Source organism: Bufo bufo, chromosome 4 (genome assembly GCF_905171765.1).
Source record: "Bufo bufo chromosome 4, aBufBuf1.1, whole genome shotgun sequence".
Classification (NCBI taxonomy): domain Eukaryota; kingdom Metazoa; phylum Chordata; class Amphibia; order Anura; family Bufonidae; genus Bufo; species Bufo bufo.
Window position 1 is genome coordinate 450,646,457 of NC_053392.1, and position 21,044 is coordinate 450,667,500.

The 21,044-nt window shown below is 41.5% G+C and overlaps 1 protein-coding gene across 1 annotated transcript in view; it reads left to right on the forward strand.

Annotated features, from left to right (window-relative positions):
* The window catches only part of FH (fumarate hydratase), a 100,428-nt gene extending 96,974 nt beyond the window's left edge, over nt 1-3,454 (forward strand). Inside the window, exons 9-10 of the mRNA XM_040429410.1 lie at nt 1,278-1,431; nt 2,762-3,454. Coding sequence (XP_040285344.1) covers nt 1,278-1,431; nt 2,762-2,904 — 297 coding nt within the window. The 3' untranslated portion in view covers nt 2,905-3,454. The remainder of the gene's footprint in view (nt 1-1,277; nt 1,432-2,761) is intronic.
* Nucleotides 3,455-21,044: the final 17,590 nt, after the last annotated feature.

The window sequence follows — 21,044 nt, forward strand, 5'->3', positions numbered from 1 at the left end:
CCAAATACAACAGTGTGGCAACACCCTTAATATGCACCGATTTTGTCTTAAGGCCCTTTTACATGGGCAGATTTTGCAGGCGATTGTTGTGAGGGATGTGTTCCTTCCTGACAAGCGCCTGCTTGTCAGCAGAGGAGACCGCTGTTATTACATGCAGCGATCCCCTCTATAGTGCAAGGAGGAACGATCGCTAATGCCATTGCTTGTCCCTATACAGACTCGTTTGCCGACAGCAGAGGCTGTTTACACAGCACAGTCTGCTGTCGGCCAACGACAATTTAGGTGCCTAGACAAACGACCGAGTTACACGAACAACAAGCGTTTCGCTCATTCGTCAGGTAATTGGCACCTTTACACTGCCAGATAATTGCTAACAAGCGCTCCTATGAATGCTTGTTAGCGATTATCTGGCGGATTCTCGAACTGTGTTAAAGGGGTTGTCTCACCTCCCTGTTTGCTGGCTGCCTCCCTGCTCTCAGGGCCTCACTGCCCTGCTTGCTGGGGGCAGAGCTGAACTCTAAAGTGCAAGGCAAGCCTGGTAGGGAGGAAGTAACCCCTCTCCTCACTTGTGCTTGCTCGCTCCCGAGGCTGTCACAGTAGGAGATTCTGTATCCGCCTCTGGGATATCAGAGCAGATCTTGACATCCAATGGTAAGTTGCATGTCACGATCTGTTCTGTGTGCTGTGTAAAGGTTCCCCCTCCTGTCATCAACACACAGCTTACTGCCCTAGTGTGACTGAAAACAATTACCTTTATATATCACAGTTACAGGGCTGTAGCGCACGCCCTGTAACTGTGTTAATGGTTCCTGTTCTACTGACAGCTCAAGCAGTGTGCACTCTCTTCTGTAAAACCCGGCCACCTCTGCAGCCGGAGCACAGGGGATAAGTGCGCTTGCGCGGCCACCGCTCGTAACATTACAGTGGTGGCCGTAACCCCTAGAAACGAGCATGCAGTTTGGGTGTAGAAAAAGGATAATTACAGGAGTTACATCCCGATTTAGAAAAGGGATGTATACAGTGGATTAATGAGGTGAGACAACCCCTTTAGGATTTAGAATTCTTCATAAAGAATCTTAAGTTTCTGCCTAAAAAAAAGGACAGTATTTTTTTTTTACTCCTAGTCCTGATAAACACTCATATTTAAAACATTTATTATACTGTGTTTTAATAGTAAATATATTTGTATATTGTTGAATTTTATTTTTTCAAAATGTTATTTTATACTTCATTTATTAATGTTTAATGTTACTGTATCCAAAATGTTTCCTCCTTAGATAAAAAATATTCTCAACTCTGTGAGGTTGCTTGGTGATGCTTCAGTTTCATTTACCGACAATTGCGTTGTTGGAATTCAAGCAAATACTGAAAGAATCAACAAATTGATGAATGAATCTTTAATGCTTGTAACTGCACTAAATCCACACATAGGTAACATTTTTGGAATTACAAAGTTTTCTTTTTGTCTCTAATCATATGTGTTTTTTTAACAGCTATAACAGAATTGTGAAACCGCCAAAGGGTGTCCTAAAGCTTGTCATATGTATAAGACCACTGCATACATATACTGTATATATGCATTTAGATGAGCATGTATGTTTAGCTCCATAACGAGAGTTGGATACTCTTGAGAATAAAGGACCAAGTATGCTGACAACAAACCCAATGCTTCTTTCCTTGCAACATCTGCTTTTGGGGCTGTTGGGTTGTCCCTGGTCCTGCCAGAATTGGCTGGTTTGGCCATTTTGGTCTATTGTTTATGGCAAGCTTTAGACAAAAAACTGCTGTGTTCATTACTGCCTGTGACTCATCTTTCATGCGATAGTTTTTTTTTTGTTTTTTTTCTGTATACATAAGAAATGTATTGATACAGATATGTATTGACATAATGGCACTAATAATTAAAAATCTTCCATATCAGGTATATATTTTTATAAATGCACTATTTTATCTCAAATTTGTAAACTTTCAAAATTTATTTATTTTATTTTCATCTCATGTCTGTGTGCAACTCTCTTGCAACTATAATATTCCCTCTTTGTGGAAAAAAAAAGTTGGTCAGAATTCTAACAATCTTTGGAAATCACCAAATTACAGTATTATATTCTAACCTTTGTGCAGCCTCGTAGGGGAAACAACCTGGAGTCCTGGCTGAAATGGGGAAGTTGCCGAATGATTTCACGTTTGCTTATTTTTACAGTATTCTTATACCATAGAGAGGGTGGTAAACAATAGTCTCCCATTCCTTTACATGTTCCATATCTGCTGATGTAAGATCACAAACACTCAGTTTCCCAGATAAAGTTATCTTAAAATTTTGAATTGGTGCAGGAATTTGAAATTCCTTACTATTGTCTTGTAAATTCATGAGCTTGCAGTGTTTTTATGGCAGCCTTTTGTATTGCATGACGAACACTCTTCACATTTACGGTCAGTACATCATTTAGGGAATTTGGTCATATGTGATGGGAAGAATAATGCATCATGCAACGCTATAATTCTCATCAAAATGACCGACACTATGGTGGAACCAAACAGTTCCCATTATAATTCAGTGGAGTCCATCTGGTGCTGCTGGTGTCCCTCATTTGACAGATCAGCACTCTCTTCTGACTAAAAGTGACAGAAAATTCGACAGAAATGTGAACAAGAATAAAGGAAAACAAAACCACTAATGTGCCTTAATACAGTAACACACAACAGTAAATTATAAATACATTTGAAAACTCCTAATCATATGCTTTGTTTTTTTATTTTATAGGGTATGATAAAGCTGCCAAAATTGCCAAAACCGCACACAAGGAAGGTGGAACATTAAAAGAAACTGCCATAAAACTTGGAATTCTTACATCAGAGCAGTTTGACCAGTGGGTTAAACCAGAAGAAATGCTTGGTCCAAAATAATACTATTCGTATCCCAAATACTTTTGTTATATTTTTCAAAATAAATATTAAAGGGGTTGGCCCATCTCAGATTTTGATGGCATATCATCAGGATATGCCATCAAAGTCAAGTGCAGGTACCATCTCTGGGACCCGTTCCATCTCCTGAACAGGGCCCCTAAAGTGAAGAAGAGCATGTTCTCTCCATTCACTGCAGTGAGACTGACTAAATAGCCAAGCGAGCGTGTTCGGCTCGAAGTCACATAGTGGTGACTAAAGGGTGGTCAGGCTTGTGAGGTGCCCTCTTCTACACTTTGGGGGGGTCATTCTGGTGTTAGTTGCAGGTCAAGGCTCTGGGACCTGCACCTGACATTGATGGCATATCCTAGCAATATGTCATCAAAATCTGAGATGAGACAACCACTTTATTTGTCATTTCAGTTTCTGTGTGCATTAAAGGGAACCTGTCATCAACTTTATGCTGACCTTACTGAGGGCAGCATAAATTACTGACAGAAATGCTGATTTCAGTAGTGTGTCACTCATCAGCTAAAAGTAAGTTGTTGCCAAGAACCAGCATCATAATCATTGCAGCCCAGGACTTGAAAAGAGTCAAATCTACCTGAGAAGAGTCCTGGTTATTATAATCTCCTGCTCTCCTCGCCCATCTGCTGATGATTGGCAGTTCTCTCCTAGAGAGAAAGGGAGAAAACTAGGTAGAAGCCTGTCAATCATCAGCAGGTGGGCAGGGAGAGCAAGAATTCATGAATAACCATGACTCTTCTCAGGTGGCCGTGACTCTTTTCCAGGCCCAGTCTGCATTGATTGTGATGTTGGTTCTCGGGAACAACTTACTTTTAACTTATAAATGACAGACCGCTGAAATCAACTCACCTGTCTCTACTTTATTCTGCCATTAGAATAGGTAAAGATAAAGAAAACTGAGCTCATAGTACCAAAAAGTAAAAATATGCTTTATTGTAACATGATAAAAAATTATGCATAGGTAAATAAACAGATAAATATGGTGCCATTAAAAAGTGAATGGGAGCAAGAAAAAGAGCGCCACCCTGGGATAGCACACAGGTCAAATATAGAACATATATGTATATGGATCAAATGGAAAGTGCTGGGTACGATGACCAGCCAATGACCCAAAAGCAAAGTAATGACCAAAAATACACAGGTGAGTCGACCGTCAGACATGCCTGCATGGCAGTGAGACAGGTGACCCCCAGACGAAGGCATGCCGAAACACGCGTTGGGGTAGCGCCATCCTGGTTGATAGAGCACACGGTCCCTCTTTGGTGAGTCCATGCTTTTTCATTACCTGCACGGCATTTGACTCAAGTGAAATAATACACCTGGTCTCTCACTGGGTTTGTTGTTCACTTTCCATACTGCATTAGCCAAACAAACCCTGTCTCACTGCCATGCAGGTATGTCTTTGACGGTCGACTCATCTGTGTATTTTTGGTCATTACTTTGCTTTTGGGTCATTGGCTGGTCATCGTACCCAGCACTTTCCATTTGATCCATATACATATATGTTCTATATTTGACCTGTGTGCTATCCCAGGGTGGCGCTCTTTTTCTTGCTCCCATTCACTTTTTAATGGCACCATATTTATCTGTTTATTTACCTATGCATAATTTTTTATCATGTTACAATAAAGCATATTTTTACTTTTTGGTACTATGAGCTCAGTTTTCTTGTTCTTTCGCTATTATACTCGGGAGCTTGTACCGAGTTACAAATTACGGGTGTCCTTCGTGGTTGCATTGGGTGGGCACTGTCTTCCACCCTCCCATAGGACGCCCCTGGTCTTTTCTGTTTTTGTTTTCCCATTAGAATAGGTAGCATAAAGTTGATGACAGGTTCCCTTTAAGTAATCCGAACACTCTCACTTCATCTTGTATGGTTGGAGCTCTATAAAGTATATAGTACAGTATGTACTATGCCTGAAAAGTATTATATTGAAAGATATGAATGCCTTTATAGTACATTGTTTTAGCTGTGCTCATTTTCATTTACTGTGGAGATCAATATGGCACAAGAAAAAGGATCTTAAATGGGAGCTTCTTTGATAAATAAAAAATATTTAGTCAAAAAGTTTGTACAATTCTTTCAGATTACCTTTATTTCCATGTGCATAAAGAATGTACTATGTGATCATGTCAGTCCTTTATTTGTATCAGACTGTTACAAAGTTTCCTCACAAGTTCTAAGATTTTTGAATCTTCCTTCTGTATATACACTTCAGAAAGGGTAAGCTACGTAGAGCAGTTCTCCATAGGAATGATGCAGTGGCATTTATCGTACAATAAAAACCATACACCAGTATGCACAATACATTATCCACAAAAGCAATAATTCAACAAGGCAATTACCACCCAACCAACATAGAACTGGATATCCTTAATCCAGAGACTATTTCTCAAGTTTACTTTTAAGTCTACTATCACACTCGCGTTTTGGTTTCCGTATGTGAGATCCGTTCAGGGCTCTCACAAGCGGTCCAAAACGGATCAGTTTGCATTCTAATGCATTCTGAATGGAAAAGGAACCGCTCAGAATGCATCAGTTTGCATCAGTTCAGTCTCCGTTCCGCTTTGGAGACGGACACCAAAATGCTGAGCCAAACGGATCCGTCCTGGCACACAATGTAAGTCAGTGGGGACGGATCCATTTTCACTGGCACAATCGAAAACAGATCCGTCCTCCATTGACTTTCAATGGTGTTCCAGACGCATCCGTCTTGGCTATGTTAAAGATAATGCAAACGGATCCGTTCAAACGGTTGTATTATCTGAATGGATCCGTCCATGAGTGTGAAAGTAGCCTAACATTCACGTTAAAATTGGAAAAACCCTCCCAAAAATTTAATTTTTTTATTGTAGATTTTAATGTCTGCAGTAAATCTTATTGGTGCACAACTCAGGGCACTATTGCATTTTAACCCCTTATTGATATAATTAAATTTTGGCCTTAACCCCTTAAGGCGCCCTATTTCCCGAGTCCTTAAGGACTCAGGGCGTACCGGGACGTCCTAACTTGAAATCGGTATTCCGGCGCCCCAGGGGTTAATCAGAACGGGATTTCGGCTGAAATTATTCAGCCGGCATCCTGTGACAACGCCAGGGGGGGTCATGTGACCCCCCCCTATCGGCGATCGCCGCAAACCGCAGGTCAATTCAGACCTGTGGTTTGCTGCGCTTTTTGCAGTTTCTGATCCCCGCAGTCCCTGACCGCGGGGTTTAGAAACCTTAGTGTCTCTCAAACAGATTTTACACCCCCACCCCTGCATGATTTTTTGCCGGCGGGTGGTGCAGGGGGGGGGGAGGTGGGGGCGGTGCGGGAGGCAGGATCGCGATCCCCCGCCCGCCTCCCCTTGAAAATTCGTTGGTGGTCAGTGGGTATACCAGGGTGCCAGCACATTGCTGGCACCCTGGTATAAACGGCTGACATCGGTGATGCGATGTCAGACGTTTAACCCTTTCCATACAGCGGTCCGTACGGACCGCTGTATGGAAAAAGTTAACAGTAAGAGGGAGCTCCCTCTCCCATCGGGGGGCTGCAGTGCCTTTGCAGCCCCCCGATGGGGAGGGAGAGAGCCCCCCGACAGATCCCCTCCTTACCCTTCCCCGTCTGCGCAGTTCTGAGCAGACGGGGAAGGTTCCCATGGCAACAGGACGCCTCTCAGGCATCCTGCTGTCCATGGTGCTGAACAGATCTGTGCTAAAAGGCATAGATCTGTTCAGACAAAGTGTAAAATACAGTACAGTACAATATATATTGTACTGTACTGTATTATACAGACATCAGACCCACTGGATCTTCAAGAACCAAGTGGGTCTGGGTCAAAAAAAGAGTGAAAAAAAATCAAAAAACACATTTATCACTGATTAAAAATGGAAAAAATTAAATTCCCTACACATGTTTGGTATCGCCGCGTCCATAACGACCTGATCTATAAAACGGTCATGTTACTTTCCACGCATGGTGAACGCCATAAAAATAAAAAAATAAAAACTATTAGGAAATTGAAATTTTGCCCACCTTACTTACCAAAAAAGGTAATAAAAGTGATCAAAAAAGTCGCATGTACGCCAAAATAGTACCAATCAAACCGTCATCTCATCCCGCAAAAATCAAACCGTCATCTCAGACTATGGAAACACTAAAACATGATTTTTTTTGGTTTTAAAAATGAAATCATTGTGTAAAACTTAAATAAAAAAAAGTATACATATTAGGTATCGCCGTGTCCGTATCGACCGGCTCTATAAAAATATCACATGACCTAACCCCTCAGGTGACCACCGTAAAAAAATAAAAACGGTGTAAAAAAAGCCATTTTTTGTCATCTTACGTCACAAAAAGTGTAATAGCAAGCGATCAAAAAGTCATGTGCACCCCAAAATAGTGCCAATCAAACCGTCATCTCATCCCGCAAAAAATGAGACCCTACGTAAGATAATCGCCCAAAAAATGAAAAAACTATGGCTCTTAGACTATGGAGACACTAAAACATTTTTTTTGATTTAAAAATTAAATCATTGTGTAAAACTTACATAAATAAAAAAAATTGTATACATATTAGGTATCGCCGCGTCCGTGACAACCTGCTCTATAAAATTACCATATGATCTAACCTGTCAGATGAATGTTGTAAATAACAAAAAAAAAAACGTGCCAAAAAATCTATTTCTTGTTACGTTGCCGCACAAAAAAGTGTAATATAGAGCAACCAAAAATCATATGTACCCTAAACTAGTACCAACAAAACTGCCACCCTATCCCGTAGTTTCTAAAATGGGGTCACTTTTTTGGAGTTTCTACTCTGGGGGTGCATCAGGGGGGCTTCAAATGGGACATGGTGTCAAAAAAAACAGTCCAGCAAAATCTGCCTTCCAAAAACCGTATGGCATTCCTTTCCTTCTGCGCCCTGCCATGTGCCCGTACAGCGGTTTACGACCACATATGGGGTGTTTCTGTAAACTACAGAATCAGGGCCATAAATAAAGAGTTTTGTTTGGCTGTTAACCCTTGCTTTGTAATTGGAAAAAAAATATTAAAATGGAAAATCTGCCAAAAAAGTGGAATTTTTAAATTGTATCTCTATTTTCCATTAAATCTTGTGCAACACCTAAAGGGTTAACAAAGTTTGTAAAATCAGTTTTGAATACCTTGAGGGGTGTAGTTTCTTAGATGGGGTCACTTTTATGGAGTTTCTACTCTAGGGGTGCATCAGGGGGGCTTCAAATGGGACATGGTGTCAAAAAACCAGTCCAGCAAAATCTGGCTTCCAAAAACCATACGGCGCACCTTTCCCTCTACGCCCTACTGTGTGCCCGTACAGTAGTTTACGGCCACATATGGGGCGTTTCTGTAAGCGGCAGAGTCAGGGCAATAAAGATACAGTCTTGTTTGGCTGTTAACCCTTGCTTTGTTGGTGGAAAAAATGGGTTAAAATGGAAAATTAGGCAAAAAAAAGAAATTCTCAAATTTCATCCCCATTTGCCAATAACTCTTGTGCAACACCTAAAGGGTTAACGAAGTTTGTAAAATCAGTTTTGAATACCTTGAGGGGTGTAGTTTATAGAATGGGGTCATTTTTGGGCGGTTTCTATTATGTAAGCCTCGCAAAGTGACTTCAGACCTGTAGTGGTCCCTAAAAATTGGGTTTTTGTAAATTTCTGAAAAATTTCAAGATTTGCTTCTAAACTTCTAAGCCTTGTAACATCCCCAAAAAATAAAATATCATTCCCAAAATGCTACAAACATGAAGTAGACATATGGGGAATGTAAAGTCATCACAATTTTTGGGGGTATTACTATGTATTGCAGAAGTGGAGAAACTGAAACTTTGAAATTTGCAAATTTTTCAAAATTTTTGGTAAATATGGTATTTTTTTATGTAAAAAAATTAACTTTTTTGACCCAATTTTAGCAGTGTCATGAAGTACAATATGTGACGAAAAAACTATCTCAGAACGGCCTGGGTAAGTCAAAGCGTTTTAAAGTTATCAGCACTTAAAGTGACACTGGTCAGATTTGCAAAAAATGGCCAAGTCCTTAAGGTGAAATAGGGCTGAGTCCTTAACCCCTTCAGGACCGGGCTCATTTTCACCTTAAGGACCAGGCCATTTTTTGGAAATCTGACCAGTGTCACTTTAAGTGCTAATAACTTTAAAACGCTTTGACTTATCCAGGCCATTCTGAGATTGTTTTTTCATCACATATTGTACTTCATGACACTGGTAAAATGAAGTCCAAAAAATTATTTTTTTTGCACAAAAAAATACCTAATTTACCAAAAATTTGGAAAAATTTGCAAATTTAAAAGTTTTTTCTCTACTTCTGTAATACATAGTAATACCCCAAAAAATTGTGATGACTTTACATTCCCCATATGTCTACTTCATGCTTGAATTATTTTGGGAATGATATTTTATTTTTTGGGGATGTTATAAGGCTTAGAAGTTTAGAAGCAAATCTTGAAATTTTTCCGAAATTTACAAAAACTCAATTTTTAGGGACCAGTTCAGGTCTGAAGTCACTTTGCGAGGCTTACATAATAGAAACCACTCAAAAATGACCCCATCTAAGAAACTACACCCCTCAAGGTATTCAAAACTGATTTTGCATACATTGTTAACCCTTTAGGTGTTGCACAAGAGTTATTGGCAAATGGGGAGGACATTTGAGAATTTCATTTTTTTTGTCTAATTTTTCCTTTTAACCCATTTTTTCCACTAACAAAGCAAGGGTTAACAGCCAAACAAGACTGTATCTTTATTGCCCTGACTCTGCCGTTTACAGAAACACCCAATATGTGGCCGTAAACTACTGTACGGCCACACAGCGGGGCGTAGAGGGAAAGGTGCGCCGTTTGGTTTTTGGAAGGCTGATTTTTATGGACTGGTTTATTTACACCATGTCCCATTTGAAGCCCCCTGATGCACCCCTAGAGTAGAAACTCCACAAAAGTGACCCCATCTAAGAAACTACACCCCTCAAGGTATTCAAAACTGATTTTACATACGTCATTAACCCTTTAGGTGTCGCACAAGAGTTATTGGCAAATGGAGATGAAATTTGAGAATTTCATTTTTTTGCCTAATTTTCAATTTTAACCCATTTTTTCCACTAACAAAGCAAGGGTTAACAGCCAAACAAGACTGTATCTTTATTGCCCTGACTCTGCTGTTCACAGAAACACCCCATATGTGGCCGTAAACTACTGTACGGCCACACAGCGGGGCGTAGAGTGAAAGGTGCGCCGTTTGGTTTTTGGAGGGCTAATTTTGCTGGACTGTTTTTTTTTACACCATGTCCCATTTGAAGCCCCTCTGATGCACCCCTAGAGTAGAAACTCCATAAAAGTGACCCCATCTAAGAAACTACACCCCTCAAGGTATTCAAAACTGATTTTACAAACTTTGTTAACCCTTTAGGTGTTGCACAAGATTTAATGGAAAATAGAGTCAAAATTTCACATTTTTGGCAGATTTTCCATTTTAATATTTTTTTTCCAGTTACAAAGCAAGGGTTAACAGCCAAACAAAACTCATTATTTATAGCCCTGATTCTGTAGTTTACAGAAGCACCCCATATGTGGTCGTAAACCGCTGTACGGGCACACGGCAGGGCGCAGAAGGAAAGGAATGCCATACGGTTTTTGGAAGGCAGGTTTTGCTGGACTGGCTTTTTTTTACACCATGTCCCATTTGAAGCCCCCCTGATGCACCTCTAGAGTAGAAACTCCATAAAAGTGACCCCACCTAAGAAACTACACCCCTCAAGGTATTCAAAACTGATTTTACAAAAGTTCTTAACCCTTAAGGTGTTCCACAAGAATTAATGGAAAATAGAGATTCAATTTCAAAATTTCACTTTTTCGGCAGATTTTCCATTTTAATATTTTTTTTCCAGTAACAAAGCAAGGGTTAACAGCCAAACAAAACTCTTTATTTATGGCCCTGATTCTGTAGTTTACAGAAACACCCCATATGTGGTCGTAAACTGCTGTACGGGCACACGGCAGGGCGCAGAAGGAAAGGAATGCCATATGGTTTCTGGAAGGCAGATTTTGCTGGATTGTTTTTAGACACCATGTCCCATTTGAAGCCCCCCTGATGCACCCCTAGGTTAGAAACTCCAAAAAAGTGGCCCCATTTTGGAAACTACGGGATAAGGTGGCAGTTTTTTTGGTACTATTTTAGGGTACATATGATTTTTGGTTGCTCTATATTACACTTTTTGTGAGGCAAAGTAACAAAAAATAGAAATTCAGAAATTTCATCTCCATTTGCCATTAACTCTTGTGGAACACTTAAAGGGTTAACAAAGTTTGTAAAATCAGTTTTGAATACCTTGATGGGTGTAGTTTCCAAAATGGGGTCATTTTTTGGAGTTTATACTCTAGGGGTGCATCGGGGGGGCTTCAAATGGGACATGGTGTCAAAAAACCAGTCCAGCAAAAACTGCCTTCCAAAAACCATATGGCGCTCCTTTCCTTCTGCGCCCTGCCGTGTGGCCATATAGCAGTTTACGACCACATATGGGGCATTTCTATAAACTAAAGAATCAGGGCAATAAATATTGAGTTTTGTTTGGCTGTTAACCCTTGCTTTGTTATGGGAAAAAATGAATTAAAATGGAAAATTTGCCAAAAAATAGCTGTTTTGGCACTGTTTTTATTTTTTATTATTTACAACGTTCATCTGACAGGTTAGCTCATGTGCTATTTTTATAGAGCAGGTTCTTACGGACGTGACGATACCTAATATGTATACTTTTTTATTTATTTAGGTTTTACACAATAATATCATTTTTGACACAAAAAAAAACATGTTTTAGTGTCTCCATTGTCTGAGAGCCATAGTTTTTTCAGTTTTTTGGCGATTGTCTCAGGTTGGGTATCATTTTTGCGGGATGAGATGACGGTTAGATTGGTACTATTTTGGGGTGCATATGACTTTTTGATCGCTTGCTATTACACTTTTTGTGATGTAAGGTAACAAAAAAATAGCTTTTTTGACACCGTTTTTATTTAATTTTTTTTACAGTGTTCACCTGAGGGGTTAGGTCATGTGGTATTTCTATATATCAGGTTCTTACGGACATGGCAATACCTAATATGTCTACCTTTTTATAATTTATCAGGGTTTTACACAATAATATCGTTTTTGAAACAAAAAAAAAATCATGTTTTAGTATCTCCATAGTCTGAGACCCATAGTTTTTTTATTTTTTGGGCCATTGTCTCATGTAAGGGCTCATTTTTTGCGGGATGAGTTGACGGTTTGATTGGTACTTTTTTGGCGTACATGCGACTTTTTTGAACACTTTTATTACCTTTTTTGGGAAGTAAGGTGGGCAAAATTTCAATTTCCTCATAGTTTTTATTTTTTTATTTTTATGGCGTTCACCGTGCGGGGAAAGTAACATGACCATTTTATAGATCAGGTCGTTACGGACGCGGCGATACCTAATATGTGTAGTGTATTTTTTTTTTTTTTTTTTTTATTCAGTGATAAATGTGTTTTTTTGAAACTTTACTTTTTTAACTTTTTTTAACTTTTTTTTTGACCCAGACCCACTTGGTTCTTGAAGATCCAGTGGGTCTGATGTCTGTATAATACAGTACAGAACAATATATATTGTACTGCACTGTATTTTACACTTGTCTGAACAGATCTATGCCTTTTAGCATAGATCTGTTCAGCACCATGGACAGCAGGATGCCTGAGAGGCGTCCTATTGCCATGGGAACCTTCCCCGTCTGCTCAGTACTGCTCAGAACTGCGCAGACGGGGAAGGGTAAGCACAGGGCTGAGGGGGGCTCTCTCCCTCTCCCATCGGGGGGCTGCAAAGGCACAGCAGCCCCCCGATGGGAGAGGGAGGGAGCTCCCTGCGCTGTTAACCTTTTCCATACAGCGGTCCGGACCGCTTATGGAAAGGGTTAAACGGCTGACATCGCATCGCAGATGTCAGCCGTTTATACCAGGGTGCCAGCAATGTGCTGGCACCCTGGTATACCCACTAGACACCAACGATCATTCAAGGGGAGGCGGGCGGGGGATCGCGATCCCGCCTGCCGCACTTACCGCACCGCCTGCGACACCCCCCTGCACCACCCGCCCCCATAATATCATTCAGGGGCGCAGGGGGGGTGAAACATCTTTATTTTGGACATACTAAAGTTGGTGACAGTTTATGCCATGACGTGTATACTCATCATGGCGCGCTAAGTAGCAGTGCGCCATGACGAGTATACTCGTCATAGGTCGGGAAGATTTTCACACTTTCTCCTTCTCTGATCACTTCCCTGACAGGAATTGGGGCGATCAGAGAAGGAGAAGCACATAGTCCCTGCCTAACCCCCCCTTAGCTGCCCCGATGCGCTGCGATTGGTCCCTCTGCAGTAATGGACCAATCACAGCGATCGTGGGCGGGTCAGAGCTCCAATACAGCTCCTGCCGGCTTCTCTGGTTGCCTAGCAACCCCAGCACGCCGGCTTCACTGAAGCTTTAGCGCTTCGCTCCCTGCGCTGACAGTGAAAGCCGATCACGCACATGCACGTGAGGATGCGGTGAGGCACCACATTCCCCCACGTACATGTACGTGATGTTGCGTTAAGGGGTTAAGGACCAATAATATTTCCCCCCTTTGTTTTCTAGCAGTCATAACTTTTTAATTTTTTTAATTATCATTTGGATGATTATGGCTTACAGCTTATGAAAACCCCAAAATCACAATCTCGGGTACCCTTTGCTCAGGGGTATGGATTAATTAGCCGACTAGAGTGTGATACTTTGAGCCTAGAATATTGAACCTTTTCACAATATTCAAATTTTAAGCTGCATTAATGCAACTCCTTTTAAGTTGCATTACTGAAATAAATGAACTTTTGCACGATATTCAAATTTTTACAGTTTACCTCTATAGTGTATTAAGTAACTTTTATTGTTTTAGGGGGAAAGATGAAAAAAAATTGCAATTGTTACTTTATTTTTTTTTATTTATTCATGCCATTCACTGTGTGGTAAAAATAACAATTTTATAATGTGGGTCGGTACATTAATCATAATGCCACAAATTTATAAAATTTTTTACTATTATCTCTCTTCTCCTGCAGCCTGTCAGCTCTGCAACTGCTTCATCATTCTCCTCCAGACTGAAGGGTGTAACTGATCATATCTCTGGTTTGGTACCAGCTAGTATTGTAGTGTTTGAAAGCAGGCATTCCAAGCTTTCAAAGAATGACGACAATATCTTGAGCACATGAGAAGATAGAGATCGGGATTCTGTGAATACAGCTGAAAGTGAAAGCAGGTTTTACCCGCGATTTATTCCCGACTCAATTTCTAACAGTAATTTCCTCAGTCATTTTGGAATGTCAGTTTTCAAACAAGACCAGGCCCATCTGCTACCATTCAGGAGATGTCAGCAGCTGAAGCAGCCCTTCCACTTCTGCCTGAACTCAGCTCGGGTGGAGCAGTTAAGTACTTTTTACACAACCTGAGCTTGGGCAGAATAGTTAGGCGGCTAAAGTGTACCTAAACATGCATATAAACTTTATTAAAACCTATAATAAATGTGATTAAATGATTTTTTTCTAATATACTTTTTATTTTATTTTAATACTTTTCCATGTTCAGGTGCCTATTGCACTTTAGAATCTATCCTCTCAAACAGCGCTATGTATGAGAATGCGAGTTTCCTTAGGGCCACACTGAGTGCTGTACAGGCAGTGTCATACATTCCCCCTCCTGCCTGTACCAGCACTGCTCTGCTAAAGCCTGACATAGATGGGCTATGTCAGTCTTTAGCATAGTAGCCACAAACAGAAGAGTGATATGCTGTGTGAGCTCCTGTCCTGCATCTGCTGTGCTCAGCACTGCTAATTACCTGCATACTGTATCGGTACAGGATATCAGCGGAGTGGAGCGAGTGCAAGGCAGCACGTCGCTCTTCCTGTCTGTGCCCACTTTGCTAAAGCCTGATATACCTTAAGAGTCTGGTTGCTTATCTATGCTGACATGTTTTTCAAAGGATTGCTTGTGGTGGTGAACCCACCACTGTCTGCATCCTTATCCACAATGATGTTCCAGCACAGGAGCATGTGATCACTGCAGTCACTGGTTGTAGTAGGTCAAAAGAAATACAGGTTGGGGGAACGTGGTTAACTGCCGACATGTCTAGACATGCCTGAGAGCAGCTCCGGCTCCCATTTCACATCCTTCACCATCCTGGCACCCATCCCTCAGTCACCATAACGTGGTCGGTGCACAAGAGAAGGAGGAAGCCTCAGAGCCAAGTCATGAGTCCCAACAAGGCCCAGGCAGCGGCAGAAAAGCTGAAAGAGCATGCCAGGTAGGAGACCCAAGATGGCGCCACTTCCTCTGCTACAGCGCAACATATTGCAGCAAAGGTGACCGAAGAACCTAAATTTACTTTAAAAACTGCTTATGATCTACTAATGGTTGCCATTACCTCCTGCCAGACCTCACTCACGGGCAAGATTGAGGAGGTGAGAGTGGACTTGGGCCTAACAAAGGATCAAATATCTGCCTTAGACCTTACCGATGCAAAAATCTGATGATTTAGAAAACCAGGCTCACAGGAATAACGTCAGAATCCTGGGTAGGCCGAGAGCTCTGATCCGGCGACTTTTCTAGTGAACTGGTTCAAATCTATATTTCCTGGGCCCACCTTTTCTATGGCTTATGCGGTGGAAAGGGCCCATAGAGTCCCTGCCCGACCTCTACCCCTGGGAGCTTCTCCCAGACCACTACTAGCTCATTTGCTGAATTGGAAAGATCGAGACCTCATCCTAAGGGCTCATGCACACAAACGTATTCTCTTTCTGCTTCCGTTCCCTTTTTATTGCGGACCGTATGTAGAACCATTCACTTCAATGGGTCTGCAAAAAAACGCAAATCGCTCAGTGTGCATTTCTTGTCCGTTCCGCAAAAAAGTAGTGCATATCCTATTGTCCGCAAATCGCAGTCCGTGGCTCCTTTTTAGTCAATGGGTCTGCAAAAAATAGGGAACGCCACCTTATTTCATTAGTTTTTTTGCGGATCCGTGCTGTGGATTCTTAGGCCAGGGCCATAATAGCCATGTGTTTTGAGTTTGTAAATAAAGTTTTGCAGGCAGGTAGAGTGGTTACTAGGCCACAACAGAGGTTCCAAGATGCCTAGATTAGATGTAAAGGAACTGATATCTTTGATACAAGAAAGGCCTTAACTTTGGGATACCTGGTTGGATCAGTACCATGACCGGGTATGGAAAGACCGGTCATGGGTGGAGGTGACGCGCACCATCTTCGGCTCCGAGTGGGAAGGATGCGAAGCCAACCCTTGTAGATCTTTAATGTTTGCATATAAAGCAGAATTTATAGGCGATATTGTAAATATCAGCATGTATTTGAGTATGTTTCAGCCAGCAACTGTCATATAATGTCCGAAATGATTCATTTATATGCCACCATATTGTTACTGATCTGTAAACTGTTTTCAGGTCTTGCATCATTTATTACAGTCTTCTAGCAGCCATGTGCTTTCTATTAACTGCATTTTCTCTCATGGACAAAGTGATGGCTGCATTATTTCTGGATGCATGTTTCAGGTTATGGCGCGCCTCTTGTCCCTCTGTCAGCATATTCAACTTTTGAAACTGTTTTTGTGATTATAACTAAACACTATTATTAACTAGCTATGTGCCATAATGTGAATTAAAGTAACAGTCATAAGTTAGTGTGCGATTTGTGTACTTCAATAAGCGACCAATAAGTTAATTATGTACTGTAAAAATATGTTTTGTACAGTCAACAAAGTGAAAACTCATTGGCAATCCTGCAGGGACCAGTACCACAGGGAGTAAGTACACTTAAAGGGTCACAGTAGGGAAAGAGGTCTGAAAAAAAAAGAACATATCTTTACACTGCTCAGTTGCATTTTGTTGCTCCAGTTCTGGAGCTAAAGAGGTAATTTACCTTGCGTTTTTATTATAGTATTATGCAGTGTAATTTGGAACATATTTGTATATGCACATAATATAATTCCCTATTTCTGTGGGGGGTTTTTTAATGCTATTTTAACCTTTGTCATTCTCCTTTCAGCACTGTGGATAACCTTCATCCAGAGGCTGCTGACGAGTCCTCCTCCAACCCCGATGACCCCAGCTGCTCATGTCTCAGAGGGACAAGCAATCTCGGCCCATGAGTCTCAACATCAAGAGGTTATAGAGGAGGCCGCCAATGCCGAGGCAACTGAGAATGTGCCCTCCAGCCCAGAGCCAATCCAGGCGAGGCAATGGGCAAGAAGGGGGTGGGAGGCAACGGGCCACAGCGTCTGGAGATACTCGGGCACATATAGACCACCATGTATGCTAGTTTCTTGAGAAAATAAGAGACTAATATAAGTAGGAAAGACTTTTAAAAGCCTTTGCTCCATATATAACCAATTATTCCCCTGAGAAGCAAAATATATTTGCGAACGTCGTTACCTCGGTCATAAGTTTAATGGACACCAAGATGGATCCTCTAGAATGGCTGGCTGAAAGTTGTGGACTAAATTAAACATCGGGCACTGACTGGAGAGATACACCCCCAACCAGGCCCCAGTTCAGCCACTCAAGGGCCAAGTCAGTCTTCTTTTTCCCAGCCTTTGCACAGTGATGAAAAGCCTTATTATGGTCCTATCTTTTCTGCCCAACAGGGCGTATGGTTGCCCCTCAATGCACTGAGCAGTATCAACACTTGCAAGGCTGTTGGCCCTGACTGCATTCCTGGATGTGTGCTTTGAGCATGTGCTGAACAGCTTGCAGGGGTTTTTACTGACATATTCAACCTGTTGCAGGGAGTAGTACCAGCCTGCTTGAAGACCACCTCCATTGTGCCAGTGCCGAGACATTCATCACCAATGTGCCTGAACAACTACCGCCCTGTAGCACTCACGCCTGTAGTTATGAAGTGCTTTGAGCGACTGGTCCAGGCACACCAAGTTATGTTTGCCCCCCCCCCCCCCCCCCCCCTTCACTGGATCCTCACCGGTCTCATCAGTGTCAAGGATGAGACTGACTACAGGGAGGAGGTAAAGCACCTAGCTGTGTGTTGCACTGACAATAACCTGCTCCTGAATACCAGCAAAACAAAAGAGCTCATTGTGGACTTAAGGAAGGAGAAGAGACACCCATGACCCCATCCACATAAACAGCGCCTCTTTTTCTTGAGGACACTGAAGAAAAGCCACCTGTCTGCTGACATACTGGGTAACTTCTACCGCTGTGCGATAGAGAGCATCCTGACCAACTGTGTTACAGTTTGGTATGGGAATTGCTCTGTGACTGACCATAAGGCACTGCAGCGGGTGGTGAAAACTGCCCAACGCATCATAGGGACTCCACTTCCTACTTTTGAGGATGTTCACAAGAAGAGATGTCTACGCTGGACACACATCATTCTTAGGGACTCCACCCATCCTGCCAATAAACTCTTTCAGCTCCTTCCCTCTAGAAGGCACTACAGGACCCTTCAGACTAAAACAAGCAGGTTTAGGAACAGCTTCACCCTACTGAACTCAGTCCCCTGATGAACCTTTCCATCCACACTCATTTAACCCTCTACACTCCTCTTCCCCCTCCATCCCTCCCATGACCATGATCATGACTGTCATTCATTTTCAATATTTACTGTATGTTCACATTGGTTACTGCTATAGTTTGGGAGACTGTCATAGCATAAGTCTCTGTTATATATGTATACATTAGCACGTATGCATATCTATATATGTATACATTAGTACATCTGTTTATTTGCTCTCTGTATAGCAATATAAACACCAGTATACTTAACTAACTTGTACATAACTTCCTACCTTCTACACTACCCTTATCTGTATATAACCAGTTTTTATTATGTTGGCTTGAAAAAGCCGACATACTGTTATTCGATTGTTTCAGCTTATTATTCCCTTTTATTATTCTTCTCCGCCCACCCCACACCCCCTTTTTCTATACGCTATTCCACCTACAGTTTTGGGGTTACAAACGCCAAACTTTCCGCACTTCTTCTACCTATAGTGAGGTAAGTTACTTGTGCTTTAATAGGCGATCCCACCATCCGGGCCTCTGTGACGGACCACCGAAGACCCCTTTTTTGCTATTGACTTTGACAGGGAAAATTTTCAAATCGCTCCCACTCACACAGTTTTGAAGCTACACTCCCCAAACTCGGACCACATATTGTTGGTGCCAACCCAAATAAAGGCAAATTTTGAAGGGACACTCCAAAGTGGGCGGAGCAAGCAACGGCCAATGAAAATTTTGCTATTTTCTATACTCTACTCCTCCCACAGTTTTAGGAGTACAATTACCAAACTTTGCACACTTGTTCAGCACCTACCCGAATAGGTTGCTTGTGCTTTGTTAACCGATCCCACCCTCCGGGCCCATGGGGCGGCCCCCCATAGACTTTTTGTCATAGACTTTCATTGGAAATTTTTTTACTTTTGCCACTCATACAGCTTTGAAGTTAAACTCACAAAACGTAGGTCACTTAGTCATGGGGTCAACCTGAAAATTTCTGTCACATTTTGGGGATTCTAAAAAAGTGGGCAGAGCCACAAATAACCAATCAGATTTTACCTATTGACTTCAATGAGAAAATTTTAATTGCTGTCATTCTCACAGTATTTTTAAGCCAGAATACCCAAACTCGGCACCGTGGGTCACTGGGTGACTGGGGTTAAAATTTATAAACAGTGGGCAGAGTCTACAACTGCCAATCAAATTTCAGCCATTTTTTTAAATGGGAAAATGTAAAACTGCCGCTGCTCTTAGACTGGTAATGGCAGGGTCCTCAAACTTGGCACAGTTGGTCACTGGAGGACTGGGATTAAAATTCTGAAAAGTGGGTGGGGCCAAAAAAAAACAACCAATCGGATTTATTTAATTTAATAGGGAAAAACTAAAAATGCTGCCATTCTCACATTATTGATGTCATGGACCTCAAATATCCCAAATATGGTTATTGGGTGTTTCCACTTCAAAGTTAGAAAAAGTGGGTGGAGCCACCAACAACCAATCAAATTTCACTCATTGATTTTTAATAGAAAACCATAAAACTGCTGCCATTTTTACACGTTAAATGCCATAATTCCCAAACCTTAAAGGGAACCTGTCACCGGGATTTTGGTTATACAGCTGAGGACATGGGGTGCTAGGTGGCCGCTAGCACATCCGCAATATCCAGTCCCCATGTAGCTCTGTGTGCTTTTATTGTGTAAAAAAAAAAACGATTTGATACATATGCAAATTAACATAAAAGAGTCATATCTTACTTGTGTGACCAAAGAAGAGTCATATTTTCAAGCTCTGACTCCTCTCAGGTTAATTTGCATATGTATCAAATCGTTTTTTTTACACAATAAAAGCACAGAGAGCTATGGGGACTGGGTATTGCGGATGTGCTAGTGGCCATCTAGCAACCCATGTCCTCAGCTCTATACACAAAATCCTGGTGACAGGTTCCCTTTAAAGTATTAGTCACTGGGTGACTGTGGTTCACAATTAGGGGGGGAAGGGGCGGGGCAACAACAGCCAATCAGATTTCAGCTTTTGACCTTAGAAAAAAGCAGATAAACTGCTGCTATTATCATAGTTTAAATGCCAAGTGTCCCAAACTTAGCACAATTTCTCACTGGGTGACTGCGGTCAGAATTTAGGAAAAGTGGGTGGAGCCTAAAACAGCCAATCAGATTTCACCTATTGACTTTAATGTAAAACTTTCAAATACTGCCATTCTCACAGTTTTAAAGCCAGAGGCCCCATTCTTGGCACAGACCAGGACTGGGTGACTGGGCTTAAAATTCGGAAAACTGCCCAGAGCTTAAAACAGCCAATCAAATATTACCTAGTGCTATTTAATGGGAATATTTAAATTGCTGCCATTCTTACACTGTTAATGGCAGGGTCTTTAAACTTGGTACATTCGGTTACTGGGTGATGGGAATTAAAATTTAAAAAGTGGGCAGAGCCACAAACAACCAATCAGATTTTCCCTTATATACTTTAATGAGAAAATGTAAAAAGCGGTTATTCTTACTATATGAAAGCCAGAGTCCCTAAACTGGCACCATGGGTCACT